The sequence below is a fragment of the Melanerpes formicivorus genome, unplaced genomic scaffold (genome assembly GCF_026170545.1).
Source record: "Melanerpes formicivorus ecotype bairdi unplaced genomic scaffold, bMelFor1.0.p_v2 SCAF_122, whole genome shotgun sequence".
Taxonomy (NCBI): Eukaryota; Metazoa; Chordata; class Aves; order Piciformes; family Picidae; genus Melanerpes; species Melanerpes formicivorus.
Genome location: NW_027142474.1, coordinates 786348 through 810077, shown reverse-complemented (window position 1 = coordinate 810077; position 23730 = coordinate 786348). Strand labels below are relative to the sequence as shown.

The 23730-nt window shown below is 47.1% G+C and overlaps 1 protein-coding gene and 1 long non-coding RNA gene across 5 annotated transcripts in view; one reads left to right on the top strand and one right to left on the bottom strand.

Moving 5' to 3' along the window:
* The window catches only part of COL15A1 (collagen type XV alpha 1 chain), a 63543-nt gene extending 48384 nt beyond the window's left edge, over positions 1–15159 (bottom strand). For 3 of the 4 annotated variants that reach the window (XM_068167715.1, XM_068167716.1, XM_068167717.1), the window contains exons 1-2: positions 14998–15159; positions 14781–14863 (exon numbers count right to left, since the gene is read on the bottom strand). In XM_068167715.1, coding sequence (XP_068023816.1) covers positions 14781–14863; positions 14998–15008 — 94 coding nt within the window. In that variant the 5' untranslated portion in view covers positions 15009–15159. Of the gene's footprint in view, positions 1–11267; positions 12416–14780; positions 14864–14997 lie in introns of those variants that run through there. The other variant, XM_068167720.1, reaches the window with a different exon arrangement.
* LOC137456363 (uncharacterized) lies at positions 13484–23471 on the top strand. The gene is made up of 3 exons (XR_010991016.1): positions 13484–13646; positions 21378–22760; positions 22847–23471. It is a non-coding gene; the product is annotated as an uncharacterized lncRNA (long non-coding RNA).
* Positions 23472–23730: the final 259 nt, after the last annotated feature.

Here is a 23730-nt window from a genome sequence, read left to right as displayed (position 1 = left end):
CGCTGCAGAACGTGGATAGAATGTATTGGTATGAAAGGCTGGAGCCTTTCTGCAGAGGCCTAAGGGAACATCAGAAGCTCTTTTCCGTGGTGTTGCACACCCAAGATTCAGGCTGCAGTTGGTAGGAGCTGCAGTACTTGCAAACATGCAAAATCAGGCCTGGTGTATCTTTTGTGCAAATCACTTCCCAGCACTGCCTGCCAGCCCCTGGGTTTATGTAGCTATCATCCTGCCCTCTTCTGGACAGCAGTTCACAGAGTTCACATATCCACTTTGTGCACAGGCATCTGCACTGCACGCAGCAGCCTTCCTCTCTACCAGCTTATGCTGTGCTGCAGTGCTCTTAAAGTGGTCAGCCAGAACCCCTCTGTGTTTCTGCACTGTTGTCCTGTTAGCTACTTGTCTAGAAAATCTTCAGTGTACATTTTTGTGCCTGACTACTGGAAGAAAGCAAATGTCACTCCAGTCTTCAACAAAGGCAAGAAGGAAGACTCAGGCCACTAGAGACCAGTCAGCCTCACCTCCATCCCTGGGAGGATGATAGAGCAGCTCGTCCTGGAGGTCATCTCTAACCGCATGGAAGACAAGAAGGTCATCAGGAGTAGCCAACATGGATTTACCAAGGGGAGGTCTTTCCTGACTAGTCTGACAGCCTTCTATGAAGCCATGCTAAGCAACCCCAGCTCCCTCAGTCTCTCCTCACAGGGCTTGTATTCCAAGCCCCCCACCAACTTTGTTGCCCTTCTCTGGACTCGTTCCAGCAAGTCAACCTCCTTCCTAAACTGAGGGGCCCAGAACTGGACACAGGACTCAAGGTGTGGCCTAACCAGTGCAGTGTACAGGGGCAGAATGACCTCCCTGCTCCTGCTGGCCACACTCTTCCTGATGCAGGCCAGGATGTCATTTGCCTTCTTGGGCCCTGGGCACACTGCTGGCTCATGTTCAGCCTACCATCAGCCAGTACCCCCAGGTCCCTCTCTGCCTGGCTGCTCTCAGCCACTCTGACCCCAGCCTGTAGCACTGCATGGGGTTGCTGTGGCCAATGTGCAGCACCTGGCACTTGGATGTGTTCAATCTCCTGCCCTTGGCCTCTGCCCATCTGCCCAGCCTGGCAACGTCCCTCTGCAGAGCCTCTCTACCCTCCAGCAGATCAACTCCTGCCCCCAGCTTGGTGTCATCTGCAAATTTACTGATGATGGACTCAGTGCCCTCCTCCAGATCATCAATAAAGATGTTAAAGAGCACAGGGCCCAGCACTGATCCTTGGGGCACACCACTGGTGCCTGGCCACCAGCTGGATGTGGCACCATTCACCACCACTCTCTGGGCTCAGCCTCCAGCCAGTTCCTGACACAACGCAGTGTGCTCCTTCATGATGAAGGCTGCATGGCTGAGCTTCACTGAGTTAAAGGACTTTGGCCAGGCCATACATTCACCCATAATCCTGGATAAGATACTGGGACAAACAGCAGCAGCAGGAGTGCAGGAGGAAAAAGAGAAGGAAGAGAGGCATAAAGGTGTGGAGTGCTGTGCTGGTTTCCATGTCAGGAAGATTATGGAAATAGCTGCATGGAAGGGAGCAGAGTCTGGGGGTGGGAATTAGAAAGAGCAGGGCAGCAGACCCTGAACTGCTGAAGAGTGGTTGGAGGCACAGCAGGAACAGGGCCTGAGATAAGCAGGACCTTATCTGAGGTGCTCATTGAAAAGGAATTCAGCACAAGGTGGGAGAACCAAAGCCTTATTCAAAAGCAGAAGTTTGAACAAATTCACTATTTCTGTAGGAATACAGAACCCTATCCCAAGGAGGTTTTGTTACAGAGTCTGCACTGAAAAGGTTTTGTGTGGTGCTTCATGCAGAATGATGCTGAGCTGCCGTTGCACCCAGCCCTGTTCAGGTAGGGGGGGGTTCTATGGGAGGAAAAGAGCAGGCTGCCAGGGCATCCAGCCTGCCAAAGGTACCTGGACAAAGCTGATTGAAGAACTAGGGGGTCTGCATCTGTTAAGTGGTGTGCACCTGGGGCAAGGATGGACTCCGGCTCTATGGAAGAGAAGTGGTGCAAATATGTGAACTGTGACATGAGCTAGAGGCACAGGTAGGAGAGCAGCAGCCTATGTATTTCACCACCAGGCAGCAACACAGCAGCTCATCAATCAGACTGGGGATTGTGCCTTGAGAATCAGTGGGGCCTGTGCCTGCTCTTTCACCTCCTCCAGGCTAGCATGTTTTAGTTTCCGGTTTGTTCATAGCAGCCCAGATGTAAGTTACCACTCTGCCCTCTTTCTCTCACAGTGGCCTTGGAAATCAGACAAAACATGTTAAGTCTTACTGAATACTCTCATGGGGGGAATAAATATTGCTGTTCTTGTTTCCCTTCCTTTTCTCTTTATCTTGAATTTTAGGGGAGAAACTTTTTGGAAGGCTGTGACCAACACCCTTCATAAGTGTTACTGATTTCATGTGCCTGACATCCATCTAAGTATATTCCCAAATATTCTCTATGCTAACTGATTTAGTGAAAGATTTGATAGTGTAAAGCTCAGGGTTCAAAGAAGTTGCAAACCTGTTGCAAGGTAAATGATATAGGACCAGCAACATCTAACGACAGGCATCATACTGGGCACGACATTAGAGCTTACAGCTCAGTGCCTTCCTAGTGCTGAAGGTACCAGTGGAGATGTAGGGAAAAAATCCAACCAGTGCAGTCCTACTTATCCTCCTTTTCCCAAGAGCTACATTTCCCTCCTTTTATATCTTAGGGAAAACCATGTGTGCTTTCATTTCGCTCCTGTCGTTCATTTCCCCAGGGAATGCCCTGAATGGATTAAACAAAATATATTTCAAATGTCATTTTTTATGCAAAAAGTTCTAAGTTAAAATCCTAGCTGAAGTTCTATGTCAAAGACCTTCTTGTCTGAAACCGACTCTAATATAAGTGATCATGACCCACAGCACACTGTTAATGGCAGCCTGGGGCCAGACAAAGGTTTCACTGTCAGAAACAGCACTGCAAAACCACACTGCTGCTGTGGCACTCTCAGCTGGGCTCTAGTAGGAGCAGATCCACTGAACACTGGTCTAGATACACTCCAGTCAAAAACCCCCAACCATGTGCAGCTGAGCCACTCACTACAAGAACACTGAGTCGCTGGAGTGTGTCCAAAGAAGGGCACTGAAGCTGGGGAAGGGTCTGGAGGACAGGTCTGGAAGAGCAGATGAGGGACCTGGGGCGTTCAGTTTGGATGAGGCTGAGGGGGGACCTCATTGCTCTCTACAACTCTCTGAAAGGAGGTTGGAATGTGGGGGGGGTTGGGCTCTGCTCCCTTGTATCAAGTGGAAACAGCACCAAGTTTTGACAGGGGAAGTTTATGTTGGATGTTAGGAAAAAATTCTTTCCTGCAAGAGTGGTCAGGCACTGGAACGGGCAGGTGATGCGGTCACCAGCCCTGGAGATGCTCAAAACCCACACAGAGATGGCACTTTGGAACATGGTTTAGTGGCCATGGTGGTGCTAGGTCAAGGGATGGACTCTATGATCTCCAAAGTCTTTTCCAACCTAACTGCTTCTACGATTCCATGGCCTTCTCTTTTCTGTATTTGTGACAGTTCTAAATGCTAACCAACCTCACCTGCCACAGTTTGTGCTTAAGAAAGCTGGGACAGAAATACATGTGCTACTGGAGGGCTACTTTTCAACTCAGGGCAGACAGCTCTGAGTAGTTTTACCCTAACTATGGATCACAGATATAGAAGTAAACACACTTTTATTTAGCTTTCAAAGTCAGATGGAGTTTTGTCAATTTAATTTACTCTTCTCCTGACACTTCAGGCTTTGAACAAAAGCTCTGCACAGGAACCTCTCTCCTCAGCAAGGGGGGAGACATCCACTATAACCTGTTGTGTATGGAGAAGGAGCTATCACAGTATCACCAAGGTTGGAAAAGACCTCAAAGATCGAGTCCAACCTGTCACCACAGACCTCATGACTAGACCATGGCACCAAGTGCCACGTCCAATGCCCTCTTGAACCCCTCCAGGGATGGTGACTCCACCACCTCCCTGGGCAGCACATCCCAATGGCTAACAACTCTCTCAGTGAAGAACTTTCTCCTCACCTCAAGCCTAAACTTCCCCTGGTGCAGAGCTTGAGACTGTGTCCTCTTGCTCTGGTGCTGGTTGCTAGAGAGAAGAGACCAACCCCTTCCTGGCTACAACCACCTTTCAGGTAGTTGTAGAGAGCTGGCTGGCCAAAGGCAGGAGAAGACAACCCAGACACCTGAGTGACAAACTGCTGTGAGCAGCAGGACTGCTGAGGCCTCATTTTGACTGGAGTTTTGTCATGTGTTTGGGTTCCATTGTCAGGAAAAGTTAAGCACTCACTAAAGCTTTCCCTGCATTTAAAACATCTCACAGCAGATTGCTAGTTCTGCAAGCAGTCCCTCTCTCAGCGCAGACACAAAGCATTTGCCACCTTGCCTCCACTCCTTTTCCCTGAGATGACAAGAACTTGGTGTCCACCAGGCCCTGTGCATGTCACACTTGGTGTGCCCAACCTCAGGCTCAGAAGCTGCCATGCAGACACATGCTGCCCTTGTACGTGCCTCCTTTCGTCCACAGACCAAGATGCACTCAATGCGTCACTGTGATGTGTGCCTACAGCTCTTCTCTTCAGACCAGAGACAGCAGGCTCTTTCTTCAGCTCCCTGGAGTAGCTGCTTTTACTACTTACAAACCACAGATTTCCCACTCTGGACCTCACACATGAGCTGCGCAACAGCAACCCAACCCAACCCAATTTTAGCTATGCAGCTTCATACAAACACTGTGCAGAGCACCAATTCGGGGAGCTGCTGTCTTCATTGGGATGAGCATCAAAGTTTCCTTGAGAAGAAAATTGAACAAAACCCCAAGCTTACCTGAACCTAGGAAAAGGCATATTGATGGGATTGTGGATACAGATACTGCCCCATTCACAGAGATGGAGTGATTCAGAGCAGTGACTTTACTCCCCCTTGGCTTCAGATGTGCACAGCCTCAGACAGTACATTATCTACATTTCCAGGACATTCTTCACCACCAGAAATACTACAGGTTCAGAATCCATCCTCAGGTGTAGGCTTGTGCTGGCCAGTATAAGCTGTCCTGGCTAGTTCTGACAGATAGCTCCAAAAAGCCCAATATGTTCTCAACATTTCCCAGCTTGCTGCATTCATTGTAACAGCTGTGCTATGAATTATCGAGCAAACCTTTTTGTCTCTGTACACCCCAGTCCCACAGTGGGTAGCTGTGCTTGTTTTCCAGGGCTCTGTGCACAAAACGCAGCAGTCAAAGAACATTCAAGTAGCAACAGAACCGTACTGTAATGGGTTAAACCTGAAACAGTTCTGAAAAGCAAGGGGGGAAGATTGTTTTTCATTTGGTTTCTTGGTTCCCAAAAGCTCTGGAGTTGTTAGAAAAACAATATACTGGAACTAGTTCTCAGCTAGGGCAAGTCATGGTAGTTCTACTCCTTTCAGTACAGCTGTGACAACTTCATATACTACAGCAGCTACCCCTGCTACCCAAACTGAGACTCCTTAAGTGTAGGAACATAAGGTTAACAGTGAAACCAAACTGGGATTCATCAGTCATTTCATCACCCCCTTCTTCAAATGCTCAACACGGTCCATAGAAACATGAACCACAACTTTCACGATCATTGCAGCTGGAAGTAGAAGGCATAACCAGAGCACTGCAACCTACAAGACAAGAGATTGCAACTATCAATTTCCCCACACCCTCCCCAGGAGTTTAAGTTCCTTGTGAGCCAGGTCAGTTCCCAGTGGTCCATCTGGCAGCTACATTGCTTGCTTTGGAAGAGCACCAAGGAACCAGCTGATACAGCCTGTGGGGACCTGCACAGGGGTTTTTAATGTTATTTTAAAGTAAGGAAAATAACAACAATGTTATTTGGGCTTATAGAATGCAAATGCAGAGCTTCAGGCTCAACAGGGTGAGACATTTATCTCGCATGAGACCGGACGCCGCGTCCTGCAACTGCAGTTCTGTGGCTACATTACATGGACACAAAGATATTAATGCATTTGGCTGCACTCTCCTATCTGGTATGTGAACATCTGTGGTGACCTAAAATGAGCCAGCAAACTCTGGTATAAAAAAACCCAAAGATGACTTCTTAAAAACCAGTGAGTAGGTATCTAGAGTTGTGTCCCAGCAGAGGTGTCTACACCAGTCTGAAAAGCAACCAGCAGAAAGGAAATGTGTTCTGACCCAGGGAACTATAGGCCAGGCAGCATCACCTCTATGCCCACAAGATCATGGGGCAGATCCTCCTGGAAGCACTGGTGGGGCAGAAGAATAACAAAGAGGTGATCTGGCACAATCAGCACAGGTTCACCAGGGGCAAATCCTGCCTAACAAACCTGGTGGCCTTCTATGACAAGGTCACAACATCAATAGATGAAGGCTGAGCAGCTGACATGATTGATGTGGAGCTGAGCACAGCCTTCGACACTGTCCCACACCACATCCTGGTCTCCAGGCTGGTGCAGGATGGGTTCCATGGAAGGACCATTCAGTGGATACAGAACTGGCTTGAGGGCTGCACCCAAAGGGTGGCTGTCAATGGGTCCATGTCCAGTGGAGGACAAGGACAAGTGGAATCCCCCAGGGATCAGCCCTGGGACCAGTCTTGTTCAACATCTTTGTTGGTGCAATGGACAGTGGCACTAAGTGCACCCTCAGCAGGTTTGCTGATGACACCAAGCTGTGTGGTGCAGCAGACACAGGCTGGGAGGAAGGATCCATCCAGAGGGACCTGGACAGGCTGCAGAGCTGAGCCCAGGACAACCTCATGAAGTCCAATAAGACCAAGGGCAAGGTCCTGCAGCTGGCTCAGGGCATTCCTAGGCACCAACATAGGCTGGGCAAGGACAGGCTGGAGAGCAGCCCTGGAGAAAAGGCCTTGGGAGTGCTGGGGGAGGAGAAGCTCAACAGGAGCCAGCAGTGAGCACTTGCAGCCCAGAGAGCCAAGCAGAGCCTGGGCTGCAGCAAGAGAAGTGTGGCCAGCAGGGCCAGGGAGGGGATTCTGCCCCTCTGCTCCACTCTGCTGAGACCACAGCTGCAGCTCTGGGGCCAGCTCTGGAGCCTCTGTGCCAGGAAGGCTCTGGAGGGGCTGGAAGGTGTCCAGAGAAGGGCCACAAGGAGGAGCAGAGGGGCTGGAGCTGCTCTGCTGTGAGGACAGACTGAGGGAGTTGGGGTTGTGCAGTGTGGAGAGGAGAAGGCTCCAGGGAGACCTAACTGTGGCCTTCCAGTACCTGAGAGGGGCTACAAGAAAGCTGGGGAGGGACTTTTGAGGGTGTCAGGGAGGGATAGGACTTGGGGGGATGGAAAAAAAAAAATAATAGAAGTGAGGAGATTGAGATTGGATGTTAAGAAGTTGTTGCCCATGAGGGTGGTGAGAGCCTGGCACAGGTTGCCCAGGGAGGTGGTGGAAGCCTCCTGCCTGGAGGTGTTTGCAGCCAGGCTGGAGGTGGCTGTGAGCAACCTGCTGTGGTGTGAGGTGTCCCTGCCCATGGCAGGGGGTTGGGCCTGGCTGAGGCTTGAGGTCCCTTCCAGCCCTGACAATTCTGTGATTCTATGATTCTGTGACACAGAGGAAAACCAGGATTCAAAAGAAATAGCAGCAACATTGCCACTACCCTATGCTTCTGTCTTGCCTTGTAACTTTTGGTGGTTCATAGTAAGTGCTGCTAATTACTGCAAGTAATAGCTATTGAGTAGTAACAGGTTCTAAGGTAACAAAAAGATCTTTTGCTTTCCTCCAAAAATCATTGTCAGAGTAAAGAGAGCTACTGACTGGCTTCCCACTTGGAAGACTCATTTTATTTTCCACAAAACCTGCCCCTAAGGAGCAACAGCCTATAAGCCAGGGACTGAGGAACTCCTGCTGAGCAAGAGCCATACTGCTCAGGTGGTCCCCGCTGAGAGCAGGGCAGTGCTGTGCTGCCTGCCAGCCTGTGCTTTGCTCTTGGCACAGCTGCTGAGGTGCACACAGGCACAGTTTTATTCTTGGGACTTTTCTAACTGAGCTTACCCAGTTGTGACTTTCTAATGGTAAAGATGTTCTTTCTGATCCAAATTGCACAAGTGCAACAAAGTCATTAAAGTTATGCAGCTACTCTGGAATTCCCATAACTGCCAGCACAGTGTGCTGTGGCAGCATTGGTTTGGTTTGGCTAACAAAAGCTGCTCAGTCTCGATTTGAAGTAGTTGGGGAAATGTTTGCTAACAGCAGGACATTGTGCTACTTGATCCAGCTCTGCCTATGTGGCAGCTATAGAGTCTTCAGCCTAAAGACTGGGTAGTTATTGCTTATCTATTTCCAGTTGGGCAAGTCTGAAGTAAGCATTGGATTTGTCCTTAGTCCAGTAGTGGGACTGAATGAAAATGCAAACCTAATTCTCCCTCAAACACAAGCACCAAGCAGACGTGGAGTACTTCAGACAAGAATGGTTGTGGTTTATTCTCTTGAGGAAAAACAAATAATGGACACAAGGCAGAGGAATATTATGCTGAAAACTGAAGGGAATAAAGCACATGCCCTCCAAAGACAAGTGGAAAAGTAACATACTTCCCTTTGGAACATAAAGTTTATTTTACTGATAGGCTATTAGCTGCTACTTCCCAAAGCAACTCATGAAATTAACTGCAGCATTTTTTAATGAAAAGGAGATTTCACACAGGTCAGAGAAAGTTAGACCAGCAAGGATTGCAAATGCCCTTTGGTAAGGGGAGGCTGGCCAGTATACCAGCACCACCTCCTCCAGGCCCAAGATCCATGCATCCCTATGAGTAAGAAATCAAGCGGGGGAGGCAAGAGACCTGCATGGATGAGCAAGGAGCCCAGGCAGGCAGCGGAGTCACCATCCCTGGAGGTGTTCAAGAGATGTGGAGACATGGCACATGGAGACTGGCAGTACTACTGTGGAGGCATTCATTGCAGGTGAGTGGTTCCTCCTACCAAGTCAACAGCTATGTTGGTTTGGCAAAGTGTTGAAGCAGATGGAACTGGAACAGCTTGTGAAATATCTAAAGACCAAGAAAAGCCAGGACTTCAGCCCTCTGAGAATAAAAAAGCATCATATTCACAGAAGTGATGCAGTGTATTAAGTTAGTTTGTAGTTAACCAAAGTGGGATGGCAGAAATACAGATCCATCCTGTGGAGAGACACCTCACTCTGTGATGAGTCTGTGGACTGACACGGAGGATTATTGAGCCTGTGACAACTTAGATGTTAGGAATTCCAAATACGAGAGAATTCCTAGAAAAGCCTTAGATTTTGCATCATTTCCCCCTCATTTTCTTCACCACTACATACTTTGCTATGTAGACCACCAGATCTAGTTGCAGCCTAGTCATTAGACCAGCTACCAATACAGTGGTTTTGGTAGCTGGCATCAGCCCTTTGTCCCTTGAAGACAGACCTTCAAGTGAAACATAACAGCTCTGAGACAGAAGTATTCTATGGAACAGAAATAATGCAGTGAGACAAACAGCAACAGCTCTAAATGGAAGTGTTTCAAGGAACCATGTGCACTGCAGTGCCCACTCAGGGCTATGTGCATTGAAACGCTTAGGAGACCACTAAGAAGTTCCTGGTCTACAGCTGAGCAAGAGCAGCCTAGAAAGGAAGTATTTCAGCATGGCCTTTCTCAGCAGGGCAGGTCCCAAATGCAAGCACCACTGAGGTTTTAAGTTCCATTCAGATCATGGAAACAGCAACTTACTGCAGGCTTCCAGTGTGAGCAGGACACAGTCACAGAAGCGATGAGAACAGGCATCATAGCACTGTACCCACTGCAGCTGTTTCCCCTTCCAGTACCTCAAAAAGGCCAAAAAATGTAATCTGCTGCCAAGTACAGTATCTTAGCAAACATGTCATTTCTTGTCCAAGAGGACAACAGCATGTAGATGGTGTTACACAGAAATGTAACCCCTTCAGAAGAGTGCCAAAAGGGAACAAATGTACCAGAGCAGGTTTGTCCTGCTGGCATCACCGACTGCTTCAGCTGCTCCTTCTCCTGACCCCAGCTGAACCCCTCTGATCTGCTGTGGCAAATCACTATGTTTTGCATGAAAAGGCATTTTATCAGCTATGAAATCAGGCTCAGCTCCACATTAAAAATATGCTCAACAGCTGGTAACAGCTGTAGATGCTCTGGCAGATGCACAGGGGCTTGTTTGATTTAGGCTCAAGTGCAGTTTGATGATGTTCAGATGCTCAGTTGAGGAGAAGAGGATATGGAGCCAGAGTTACCTTTACTGCACTCTGTTCAGACCAGAACAATTCTATGATTACACTGGTTCGTTGTGAAGCGTGGGGTAGCTGCTTGTACGAACCACAGCACTTTATCAACAGCCAATGAAAGTCAATAATTTGGGATTTCTCCATGAAACTCAGCAGGTCATGAGTGCAAAGTTTATGTCAACAGCCTAATGACAGCCCTTCTGTGTGCAGAGAGCCAAGGAAAGAGACAAATATTTACTTTCTGTAAACTCTTGTTGAGCATGTTACTTAGGGCAAGAAAACTCTGTTCCTCTTGGCTAATGGAATCATAGAATCAATACAGTTGGAAAAGACCTGAAAGATCATCAAGTCCAACCTAATAATAAAATCCAGATGCCAATGAGAGATTTGTAAAGTTCCCTTCAGAGCAGATACCATCCCAGGTGCAGAGTACATTTAACCTTTCTCTTTTCCCCCATAGTTTTTTTTAAAAGGCATGTACTGATCTGAATGCCAAGAACTGTAAACCACTAATATCTGGCTAGATAGCCTGGAAGAACAAATAGGACTTCAGCAGGAGGCTAGAGAAAGCCACAGGGAGGACTCCACCTCTTACACTGCAGCAGGGTTCTGTGCCCACAGTAGGGGCACAAGATTGTTCAGAAGTGTGCTCTGAGCACCTTCTATTCACTAACTTGATTTGGGGTTGACTTGAAAGCCAAGCACCTGCGCCACAAGGCAACACCAGAGTAAGACAGAGCACACCTTCATGTACAAACAGATACAAGCTGAAAATTGTCAGCTGAGCAAAGGCAAAGTGATGGAGTAACTTACTACACCACCAACATATCTTTAACCCTCCCACACACCCCCAAATAGAATAGTTAGTTACGTTAGTACAGGTTTCGTGAACACAGGAGAAAAGCTGCATCAGCACACCACTGCCCAAGAGAAGAGGAAGGCAGCTCACTGTTCCTTACCTTTTTGTAGATGGGTGAAAATCTTCTGCCAGAGTTAGCAAGAATTCTGAATTCTAACTCACAGGAGCTGCTGGGATTTCAGAACTCCTGTTTAGTTTAACTCTAAAGTGAGATCCCACTGTTTAAGAGTTTTGGTGAAGCAGTGACCACATCTCACCCACCTGCAGAATTTGAATATTAAAATTGGGAGTATTTCCTTCTTTTTCCCTTTCTCATTCTCTCACAACACAGCTTCAGCTACAAATCACACAGCAGGCAGCAGACTTAAATTTAACAAGGTAAACAAATGCTTGATCAAGAAGGGGTTTCAGCTGGTACTGTGAATTAGTAACTCATGACTTCAAAGCTTTAACTCATGATACAAAGCTTTAAGTAGTCTGGGTTTGTGCCTGTCCTGTTTCACAGTAAAAGCAGCAGTCAGATGTTCTAGGCCTTGGAAACAAAAGCAACACTTCTATTGAAACAAAATTCCCAGCATCACACAAGTTCACTGAAACTCAGAAGTTCTCCAACAACTGCCAAGACTGCCACCTGAATTTCCCCCCTACATTTCCCTACCATCCTTTCAGTTTGTCTCCTCCTCTGAATAAACTGTCCCTAATTAAACTACTCCCTCAAGAACAAGACTTGACCAAAACACTCTCCCTGATAGGAAACCGACCAATATTTTCAAACCAATCTTCTTAATACCTCTCACAAAACCATGGCAGAGCTCAAGCCCATTGCTGGAGGGCTGCTGAAGCTTTTGCTCTGTACCCTCCACCCACACCTGCAATTTGGCTCTCCCTGGGGAACACCAGAAGACAAGGCTAGAGCTGCCTAATGGCACACTAGTAAGAATGTCACTAGACCTCCCTGAGCAGCCTGTCTGATTGGTGAAGGAAGAAGATAGTGTCTCCTCCTTTAAGCACTTTGAGCATAATTGCTTTGTCTGCAGGTTTGTAGCAAAGAAGCTACTCCTTCCCTGTCCCTCAGTACCTTAACCAGTCAGCAATTTTCTGGATATTATTTTAAGCAACTCAAGGAAATCTCAAGGTATTTCCCCCCTGTACAGTGGTACAGCAGAAGACACCTGCACTGATCATCTAAAACAACATTTCCTTGTTCCCAGCTTCTTATATACAAAGGAATTTAGAGACAGAACTGTGTGCTGTGGGGAGATGGAGTAGAGGTCAGCCATCAGAAAAGCAGCACAGCAGTATTCCATGGGCTGGAGAACCCTGGAAAGTGCTCATCTTAAAGGAGGCAGTGACACAGTGGACACTGGATAAAGCAGCAGTTCAGCAGCGAAAGGCCTGAACACCAGGGCGGCAGCTCATGGCATAGCATCCCCAAACGTTTTCATCTTAAACACACAAGATATTTCTATGCACTGTGTGGGGAAGGGGAAAAAAAGCTTATTCTTACAACAAATAGGCCAAATGATGTGACACAAAGACCTCTTCACTCTTCAGTGGGGAGAATTTGGATGGTTCATGTATTTGCAGAATCAGAAAGACAGGAGGATTGTTCCTAATTCTAGCACTCCAGACCTGATCTCAGGAGATGTAAACATCTAAAAGGAGCATCAGGAAAGTATTTCCTATGCGATAGTCCCACATGGTGGAACAGGAAGCATGAAAGCCCCATGAAATCTGACAGTCACAGATTCAGTAAACATTTAAATGCAGAGATTTTTGTATTAACAGACAAATGAGTAGGGAAGACCAAGAGGCTAGAACAGACATGACGGACAGTCCCAGAACAGTCTCCAGTGATCTCCAGAGACTTGCAGAACCCCATCTGAGCTTCACTCACAGTAAGGCTAGGAGCCCTTGCAGTGGCAATACCACTCTGCAGAGCAAATGAGCTGTCTTCTGTCAGTTTCTGTCACCTTGACTACTTCTGACTTTGACAGGGTGGGATATTTACAGAACCAAAGCTTCAGGCCATAGAAACTGGCACAGATCCACAGAAAAAAGGTCTGTCCAAGAAATATTTGTTCCTTTTGTCACTGTGCTTCTAACTTTAATCAGCTTGCGCCAGAACTTGGTTCTCTCCTGTCCAGATCTCGCTCGCTGCACTGTCCCAGATCTGTCTGGGAGAGAGTTAATGTTTATCCCAGTACCTGGCACAGTGGGAGAGGATTTATAATGAATAAGGTTGCTAACACACTAATATTTTAGTTGTTGCTAAGCAGTGCTTACACTAAGTCAAGGACTTTCCAGCTTCTCATACTGCCCAGGCACACTGAGGTGCAGAAGCAGCTGGAAAAAGACACCACCAGAACAGCTGACCCAGGCTGGCCCAAGGGATGTTTGATGCAATACGACATCGTGCTGAGCCAGAAAGCTGGGGGAGTTGGCCAGGCAGTGGTGACTGCTGTTCAGGGGCTGGCTGGTGAGCAATTGCATTGTGCATCTCTTGCTTTCTGTATTCTTTTATCACTATTATTATTTTTCCTTCCTTTTCTATCTTATTATTGTTATCTCAAACATATGATTTTTTTTTCCTCCCCCAGTTCTCTCTCCCCCATCCCACAGGGGAGGGGTGGAGTGAGCGACTGGCTGCGTGGTGTTTAGGTGCCTGTCAGCTCAAACCACAGCATCCACTGCCATCCAATAGCTCCAGAAACACTTTTTGTGCCTGATGCAACAGGTTCCCTTCCAGTGTATCTGCCATGTATTGCATTTCTGTAACTGTCCAGACATGAATATTTTCCTCATTCTAATAGATGCTTTAAATTTGTTTCCTTAATGATCTGAAGTACAGCATTACGTGAGAGCATTTGATAGACCTCTTTCTGTGACCCTTCCTTCTTTTGCTCTTAGGTGGACCCTCTACTCTATAGCAGGGTCTGTTAAGAAGGAGAGAAACCAGTCTGAGTAACAGTAAAGTCTTCATGTGCAATGCCTGCTTACCGTCAGTAATTTCTACTGCTCCTATCAGTTACCGTGGGGTCACCAGATAACAAATTCAGACCATTTTTTATAAAAGAGTAAAAAAAGTCTTTTTGACTTAAGCATCATTGCTCAGAGTGAAACATTGCTCACAATAAATTACCTGCAAACTTTTAAATCAATGCTTTTTCATTAAGTTAGATTTGAGGCTATGTCTCCTAGGGATGCTGAGGGTTCCCTGGCTGTGTTATAAGAAGATAGGATCTGCAGCTACAAAAAGACTTTTTCCTGCAAGCCCAGTTGCTTTCTGCCACCTTTCTCCAACTTGATACCCCCAAAGGCATTCTGTGTTCTCCACTTCTTTGGAGTAACCTCTATTCATTACTGCACTCTGAAGATATACTGGGGAGCAGGCAAGGCAGGCTGCCTTACAGCTGGGGAACCAATGTGTTATTTGTCCCTTTCTCCAGAATGAATGGCAATTTAAGCTCTTGCAGCAGCCTATATGAAATGAGGAGCAGTAGGCAGCTGAGAAAATGAAGATCAGAGATGCAGCGTCTCTTTCCATATTAGGAAAGCATCTTAAACTTAACCCTCACTCTCAATTTATAAGAATGATGTGGAGAAGTCTTACCTTCTATGATCTGAGCTGCTGAACCAGCACAGATTGACAAACCAAGGAGCAGTAGCAGCAAGTCCCAGGTCCAGCAGGCATGCCTGGAGCAGGTGTGTCAAAAGAACAACAAAAACAAACAAGGTGGGGGGAGTGGGATAGAATAAGACCAAAGGCACTGATACAGAAGCACATGGAAGGGAAAAGCAAAGCAAAATTCAGAAGTGAGAGTTCTTACCATGAGAGCATTTTTTGAAAGTCAGTTGGAAGAGCTCAAGTGAGGAGAAAGTTCAGTGCACATGAGTTGTATGAAAATAAGAAGTTAATGTAAACTGGAGCCTGCTGTTTCTCCTCCAGCCTTCAGACACGAGTGGAACAAAGGCAGCTCTCAGGCTCTGTGTGACTCACTGCAATTCAGTGCTCCAGCTATGAAATCCGACTCCCTGTAGGCTTTCCTGTCAGACCTCTGCGAAAACTTCCTGCTTTATGTATTGATGGACAGCCCTCGCTGCTGCACATCATCTCCACACTGGTATTATCCACTCTTGTCTTTAGCTACTGGTCCCCCTGGCAGATAGCAGCCTGGCTTCTCCAGCTTCCCCCTGCCCCTGGCCCGCTCAGAGCCTCCCCTTTTTTATCCCATAAAACATGACCCCCAACATTATATAGCCAATGGTATCACAGAATCACAGAGTGTTAGGGGCTGGAAGGGACCTCGAAAGCTCATCCAGTCCAACCCCCCTGCCACAGCAGGGTCACCCAGAGCAGCTCACACAGGAACACTTCCAGGCAGGTTTGAATATCTCCAGAGAGGGAGACTCCACAACCCCCCTGGGCAGCCTGCTCTAGGCTTCTGTCACCCTCACAGGGAAAAGATTCTTCTTCCTGTTTCCATGGCACTTCCTCTGGCTCAGCTTCCACCACTGCCCCTTGTGCTGGCATTGGGCATCCCCCAGCAGAGCCTGGCTCCAGCCTCTGGGCACTCACCCTGCACAGCTTCAGCACCAGCAAGGAGCTTACCTCTCAGGCTCCTCCTCTCCAAGCTCCAGAGCCCTCAGCTCCCTCAGGCTCTCCTCCTGAGGAAGATCTTCCACTGCCTGCAGCATCTCTGTGCCTCTGTGCTGGACTCTCTCAAGCAGTTCCCTAAGGTCCTTCTTGAGCTGAGGGGCCTAGAACTGGACACAAGATTCCAGATGCAGGCTCACCAGGCAGAGCAGAGGGGAGGGGTATTATTTCTTAGATGGAACAGGACATCTTCCTGCCCATTTTAACCAAGTTTCAACAGAAGCAAGTTTTAAGCTATGAGCAGGACAGAGCAATCACAGTTAAATTGCAACCTATACCCGAGAGCCATCATGTCATACAGATTGTTATCACCTCCTTTGCACCACACTCTTCTCTCTGAAGATTCCCTAACAGTCCCTTTTACAACGATTTGCCCTCTCGATGTAGGCTGGGAGTGTGCATCTACCTCAGCAGATGCACATAGGTGTGTCTGCTCCCGAGGTCCTGTCGCTAAGCATTTCTAATAGTTTCCATTCAAAGTTCCACCCTTCCTCCAAAATTCATGAAAAGCATTTTATTCCCACATGTAGTCCTTCAAAGCCAATTCTTGCTCAAGAAAGATTTTTTTCCTTTTGAGGAAAAACCTTGAGATCAATCAGACACTTTTTAAATAATGACATTTTAAACAAAGACTTCAGTCTGCACTCTTTGGGACAAGAGGGAGCCTGGAAAGCACTTCATGTGCTGAAAAAAAAATCAGTGGGTCTGGGTAGGTTGAGGCTGGAAGGTGCTGGAAATCACTTGAGGAGGCTCAAAACTGAAACTGGATTTACCTAGAAAGGGGTAGAGAGGCTAGAGAGGAGTACAGTTGCTGCAGTAACAGAAGGGCAATCTGAAGCAGTAAACAGAATTAAAGAGAATTTTGTGGATAAAAGGCTTGAGTTTGGGGCATTGCCTTCCGTGACTCTTTGGGGGGAGGTTTTTTGTGTGCTGTGCTGGTTTGTTTTGGGATGGTATTTTTGGTTGGTCATTTTATTATTAAATAAGAAAATAGAGAGTTTAGGGGTTTAAAAGCTAGAATCTTGCTTCTGCCCCAGACTGCACTTTTAGGTCAGAAACCACAAGAAGCCATCTCTCATAGGTTAGCTCTCCTCAGCTATCTTTTTAGCTGAGCCACAGCATTATTCACTATACACCTTCTGCTCTATGACAGGGAAGCAAGAAATCAAACTATCCCTAAAACAAGTTTCTTGTTACAAACACAGTTTTATCTTCTTCAGACCAAGGACGCCCTTTCTCTCTTCCATAGTACTATATCAGGGTTTAAAATGCTTCATGATTCACCCTTTCTCCATGAAAAGTTGATGGAGCTTTGCTCTCGTCTCAGTTTCTGAGTTCTAGTGCTCACACTGCATCTTTGGTGGAGATGGAGGAATCCTAACTGCACATGAGGCAAATAATTTCAAGCTTTCTCTAGTGACATAGCAGTGTTTGTGTTTCTCCTGAGGAACACAACTGGTGTACTTCCTTGACTGCAGCTGAGATGGCAATTTGCACCTAAGAGGTAATTTTAGGTACAATTAGGTTTTCTCCTCTCAATAGATTTATAAATTGTGGAAGTTACTTTAATCTACCATTTTATTGTCCACTCATTTGTTCTTTGAAGATCTGTTTGTATCTCATTGCTGTCTCCCCCTGTCCTTAATAAAAACCCCTCCTCATCAGTAAAGGTAACTGCACAGCAGCCACAGGCAGTGCACATACTTGGGGAATTACAGCAGTGACCTTCCTCTGCCACAAGGGCTGCCTGTATATTCCTCACCTTTCTGCCTGTCTTCTACCCCATTGCTCATGCACAGACTTTGCTTCTTGTGCCTCGACTTCCTGAAACGGTCCTGAGTACATCAGTTAAGTGATGGATGGCTCTAGGCTGTTTCCTTTCATCCAGAAACTGGCAAAGACATTTGGAGTATCACCATCCACCTGCACCTAAACTGGTGCAGAGTGGGCTGCTAATACACTTTCACAAGCATAACAAATGCCTCAGTACTTTGGTTTTCTTTTTCCTGCTTTAAACAAGGCACCTTCAAAAAAAAAAACATAGAAGCCTATAAATGTTATTTTTACTATATACCTCTGAAGGAGTAAAAGTGTGCCTTTAGGTATCAGAAGCACACTCTATAGGAGGGTACAGAACAAGGTCACAGAAGCAAAGAATTCTTGCTCTTCAGTGCTTCATTTCACACAATTAGAATGTTTCTGCCTCCTTACTGCTCCCTCACAGTATTACAAAAAGCACTGGGGCTGGTTGGCAAAGAGGACAAAGAGGAATCAGGGACCTAAAGATTGCAATGGAAAGCCTCTGAAGAAAGGAATCTCCCGTCAATACTTACATTAGATGATTTTTGCAAAGGAAGATAACAAGTCCGCTAGGCACAGAGATGAGTGTGAGGGAAGTCAGAGTGGTGGTGATCAATAGTACAGAGAAAAGTGTGCAGAAAAGAGGTTAAAAGTGAGTGAAAAGCCTGGAGCAGAAACTGGGGAGAGGACAAAGCTAAGAAGAGCCCCGAAAGCCAGTTAGGAAGCAGAAGGGAGGTTTGCATGTGTTACCTGGCACCAGGTGACAAAGAAGCCAGGAATAGATGTTTAAACATAGATATTTCCCCCTACACGTTCTGGTTTGGTCTGTCACTAGGCAGCATGACCAGAAGAGGCAATGTGAATGTGCATGGCGAAACTGCCCCCGGTGCTGTGCTGGATGAATTTGCCGTTTGCAGAGGGTGCACAGCTTGAAAGCACGCTTAAAAAAAGTCTTAAGCATCTTGAGAACATGTATGGCACTGAAAGGCTCCATTCAGACCAAATGTCATGCATTCCTTTTATATGAATAAACCCAGAGAGAATTCTCTGCAGCACTTTCGCTCCCTGCCTCCATGTTCAGCCGGGCTGAAGAAACATTTCCTCCTGCACACACAGAAACCCATGGCCTACCACAGGGCACAGGAAGTAAAAAGCTTCACCAGAACTCCCCTCCCCGTTCTGTGCAAGCTAACTTGAGTCAAATATTTTCCTTTGAAAAAACATTTATAGAGCTTGACTCAAGGAGTGACCTCCTGACTGCTCTTCCCATTGCCTTGAGAGTGCTCTCCTACACTGAGATGAACCTCAATAAGCAGGACAAAGCTATCTTTGCTACCAGGATGGCTATCCCTGGAAGAAGGAGTTTAAATTAGGAATAACATTGGAGGGGCAGTTATCAGCAGCCCAGCGAGGGAGGGATGGATGGGGTTGACGAACTAAGGGCACGAGGTGATGTGTCAGAAAGGAAACACAACAGCAAAACAAGACTTAAGCAGAGTCAGCTCCAGCGTTTGCACACGAACAACACAACATTGTGAAAAATAAGACCTGGCTGGCAAGTTTTAATCCTGAGTGCCTCCCTGAAGTGTGTGGGCACTGGTGAACGTAGCATGAGGGGTAAAGGTCGTGAGTTAAGAGATCTGAGCGCAATGGCAGGGCTACAATCTTGTTGCAGTCATGGAGACATGGTAGGATGGCTTACCTGTCTTTCCTGTTGTCAGCAGGTTGATGGAGGTGATCTTCCCCTTTGCTCAGCACTGGTGAGGTCATACCTGGAGCACCAAGTCCAGTTCTGGGCTCCCCAGTACAAGAGACACAGGGAGGAACACTGCATTCATGGTAACTGCTTCCTCCTCCCCTCTAAGACAGATTTGCTTTGGATTTAGGACTTTAAAACATTACCTAAGAGTCAGGGATTTAAAAAAAATAAATAAATAAATAAAAAGAAACTAAGATATAAAGCAAAACTAGGATCTATTCAGAAGAAAAAGCCATTCCTGACCTCCTGGAGTTTAACAAGCACAGTTCTGACCAGCTGCCAGCGTTCAACCACTAGCCAGGCAGGGCCACTCCGCACTACCACTACATTTGCCAGCAGGCTGATCGAATTGTGGCTGTGCTGGGGAAAAGATACTCTCTTGAATACCAAATTTCACTTCCAAAGTGACAAAAATCCACATTACAGAGAGGTAGCTTCATTTGCCAGCATAAAGCATCGGTCACAAAGTCTCTGTAGTGGTTTGAGCCTTAACTGGAGTTTAAAAGCTCAGACAGTAGCAAAACACTGAGAATTCCTCCCCCACGGTACCAGGGAGACTTTGCAAGGGTAAGGAATAAGGATGAAGAGGAAAATATACAAAACCAAATGTGGATGCCCTGCATCTACCTCGGTGTGTGTGGATTTCGGTCCTTTAGAGAAGCCTGGGTGCGGCAGGGAGAGGCCAGGCCTGGCCACGTGGTGGAGTCAGGAGGCCAGCAGCAGCTGTGAGCCCTTTCAAACAGGCAAGGCCAGAGCAAAGAGGAAGTGCCTCCAGTGTCTTTCTTTTTATAGGCTTGCTGGGCAAGAAGGGGGAGTGGAATAGACCACCTTCCACCTGGGGGACCCTTCCTCCTGGGAGGGGGAAACTAAGCCCCTCTCTGTTCACCTGGATCCGGTTTCTTTTGTCCCCTGGGGAAGCAGGGCTCTCGCAGCCCTCCCCCAGGATGGGTGTAACCCAGCACAGTCCCTGACATGGATTTCTCTTCCTTCTTCAAATCTCCTCCTTTACCCAATGGATTGGGTGCCACGCTGTGATTCTGAGATTGTGTCACTGGGAGAAAAGTGAGGCACAAATCTCTCTCAGTATGGGAAGGTGTTTGTAATTATTAGAGCCAATTGTCCTCAACAGCAGGGAAGAAAAGCATTTTTGAATCATCTTTCCAGCAGCCTGTTGGCAAATTATTTTAGAAAAGGCAAGTCCACAGCATCTGTTCTTGAGACTAGAGGCGGATAAACAAACAAGAACTTCCAAAGCAGAAATCAGGCCACACAAAGATGTCCATTTTTATGTCTTACGTCTCCTTCTTTTGTTTTTCCAGTTTACAGACTGGAAATGTTTTCCTCAGGAATAATTTTCTTTGGGATTGCAATCTGCCAAACAGCTATGAAACAAGGCCCCCACAGGAGCATCTCCGTCTGGCATCCCATTTTAGCAGACAGATACATCCTCCACTGGTACCCAAGCACGTCCTGTTTGGGCTTCATCCCTCTGCGCTTGGAAAAAGCTTTCAAAGCGTCAGACTACTGTCCTGTAGCTTTGTGAGCTGTTCTCCCTCTCCCCAAAATGCAGAAAATTCTGCTTTCCATGCTGCCTGACCTCCCTTTTCCACCCAGGATTTTCCTTCTTCTGATCACTTTCTGGGGAGACTTCTGGAGTGTCTGCTCAGAACAAGGCAGCAGAGGTTAAAAATGCAACTCGCCCCCAGGTAGTGAGCCTGCTGCTTGAGGGATCAGGGGAAAGCGAAGCTAAACCTTTGAGTAGCACAAGGAGGAAACACACAACACCGGCAGGACAGAAAAGTGCCACAGGGTAGCTACCGCCCGCGGCTGGGAGACAGAAATAAACACACTGCCCACGGGCCTGACTCTTTCCCCAACATTTAGAATACAATTTGTGATACATCTCAAAATAAATGCGGGCAAAGTAAGCTCTGAGCAGCAATGAGATTCACATATTGCAAGTGTGACTCTTTTTTTCATTGCTTTTATTTTAGGAAGAGTTGTTTGGTACACAAACACACCCAACGCTGCTTTGCAGAAAGCCACTGGAAACAGGAAACCTCTGCCTCTCTCTGCTCCACAGCTTAACCAAATCCATTCCTCCCGACATGCCAGCAGGGATTGCTCACCACTGCTGGAGAAATGCACAGAGAACAGGACAAGGCTCTTGACCAGAAGTGGTTCTTATGAAACACACTGGTATTGCCAGGAAATAAAGCCAAGACGTAGACATGTCATTTCTGTGCCCCAGAACTCCACTACCACCAGTTAGAATGGCTACAGGATGGTATCACATCTACCAACTTAACATGAGACCTTGGTCCTATGGTCCTGCCAGTTAACTACACAAACCCACAGAATCATAGGCTGCTCTGTGTGGGAAGGAACCTTCAAATGTCATCTAGTCCAAACCCCTGCACTGGCCATGGTTTTTTTTTTTTTCCAACACAGACCCCAGAGTCCACCCCAGTGAGCACATCAGTGATCCCTGGTCCATCCTTAGTTGCAGCTTCAAAGTTCTCATTCCACACTGCTGGCCAGCAGGAATCTCTGAGTCTCTTATCCTGTACACCCCAATAGCATCAGGCATGGTCGTCTCCAACATTTGCCCAAGTCCAGCTCATCTGCATCAGATTTACCCTGTAGCTCCTCTGCACAGCTAGCATTGCTGCCTCCTGTGCTAGTGTTGGTACACCAGTAATGCACTGGCAGCCGTGGGGCTGGGATGGGGCAGCAGAAAGAGAGCAGGAGGCAGAGAAGTCTGACTATGTCCCTGTGCATGCATCACTCCTTTAAGGGCTCTGTCACAACAGGCTGAAAGTTGTCATCATCAAGCATAACATTAAAAGGTTGTCTTCACCTCTGAACTCTTGAAGTGGCAACGTTTCATCATCCAAATGTTGATCATAGAATGACAGAATGGTAGGGGTGGGAAGTGACCTCTGGAGATCATATAGTCTAATGCCTTGCTAAAGTAGGGGCACCCAGAGGTTGCCCAGGGGTGTGATGTCCAGGTGGGTTTGGAAAGTCTCCAGAGAAAGAGACTCCACAACCTCTCTGGGCAGCCTGCTCCAGGCCTCTAGCACCCTCAAAGAGAAGAAATGTTCCCTTAAGTTCAAGTGAGACCTCCTGTGTTCTAGTTTGAGCCCCCTGTTCCCTGTCCAGTCACTGGGCACCACTGTAAAGAGCTCAACCCCACCCTCATGACCTTCACCCTTTAGGTATTGATCTGCATTGAGAAGATCCTAGTTTGGTCTTCTGTCTTCCAGGCTGAAGAGCTCCAGGTCTCTCAGCCTCTCCTCATCAGAGAGATGCTCCTGTCCCCATAGGTGGAAAAGAAGAAATTGCCAGCGACCGAAGGAGCTCTGTGCATGCAGGTGTGTGAAGCTCCTCTACAGATCAAGGCTACATGCTGGTCACAGAGCTTCACTGCTACTCAGGAATTTTCTTGCCCTTCCTTTAGAAGTGCTACAAAGAGCAGGGAAGAGGACACTGCACAGTCAGTTCCGGGCCACGGCAGATGCTGCTGCAGAGCACGGGGATTGTTGCAGTCAAAGTTGGTGTTTACAGACGTGGCTGCTCAGAAGACACCTGAAATGTGGCATTCTGTTTTGCTGCTGTTAGCCCTGATGCTCACACATGCAAAGGTGGGGGTTATAAGCACTTGTTTGCACATCTGTATGCAGTTGTCCTAATACAGGATCTGGTGTGTCTCTGGCTCCAAGAAAGTGTAAACAAAGGAGAAATGGAAAAACCAGGCAAGATTAATGGTGGCTTCTTGCAGCACAGACTCATCTGAGCTTTCCTGCAGCACTCTAATCCAATGCAGATGTGCTTGTGCCTGGTTCTTGGCAGCTGTGCTAGATGAACTTCCTCTCCTTGGGAACATTTTCTCAGGGACTTCTTATCCCTTTGTTAGCTTGCCCTTAACTGGTTCATTCCTTTCATGTGACAGGAAAAACCCCAAATGGTGAAAACCCAAGCTAAATCTGTGAAAGAATTGCAAGACAATAGCAACAGTTTGCAAAAATAAATGCAATATTTAGGTGATTTAAGTACAAGCAAAGATCTCTGCTTTTGCTTTATGATTTGTAACAGTGATATTTGCCTTATTTATTTATTAAGTCAAAAGACCCAAATAATTGTTAGCTATAAATGTGTACACTGTGCTTTCCCAGATTCTGCTGCCTGGGCAGCTTGCTTTATTTTCGGTCTTTTGGGGGCGAATCAAAGGGAGTGGGGGGATTCTGGGTGGACTGATTGTGCAGCAGAGGAGCAGGTGAGCGAGGGCTGGGGGCAGCCTCCCATGAAGGATACATGGTGCCCTGAATGCTGAAAATTCTTGGA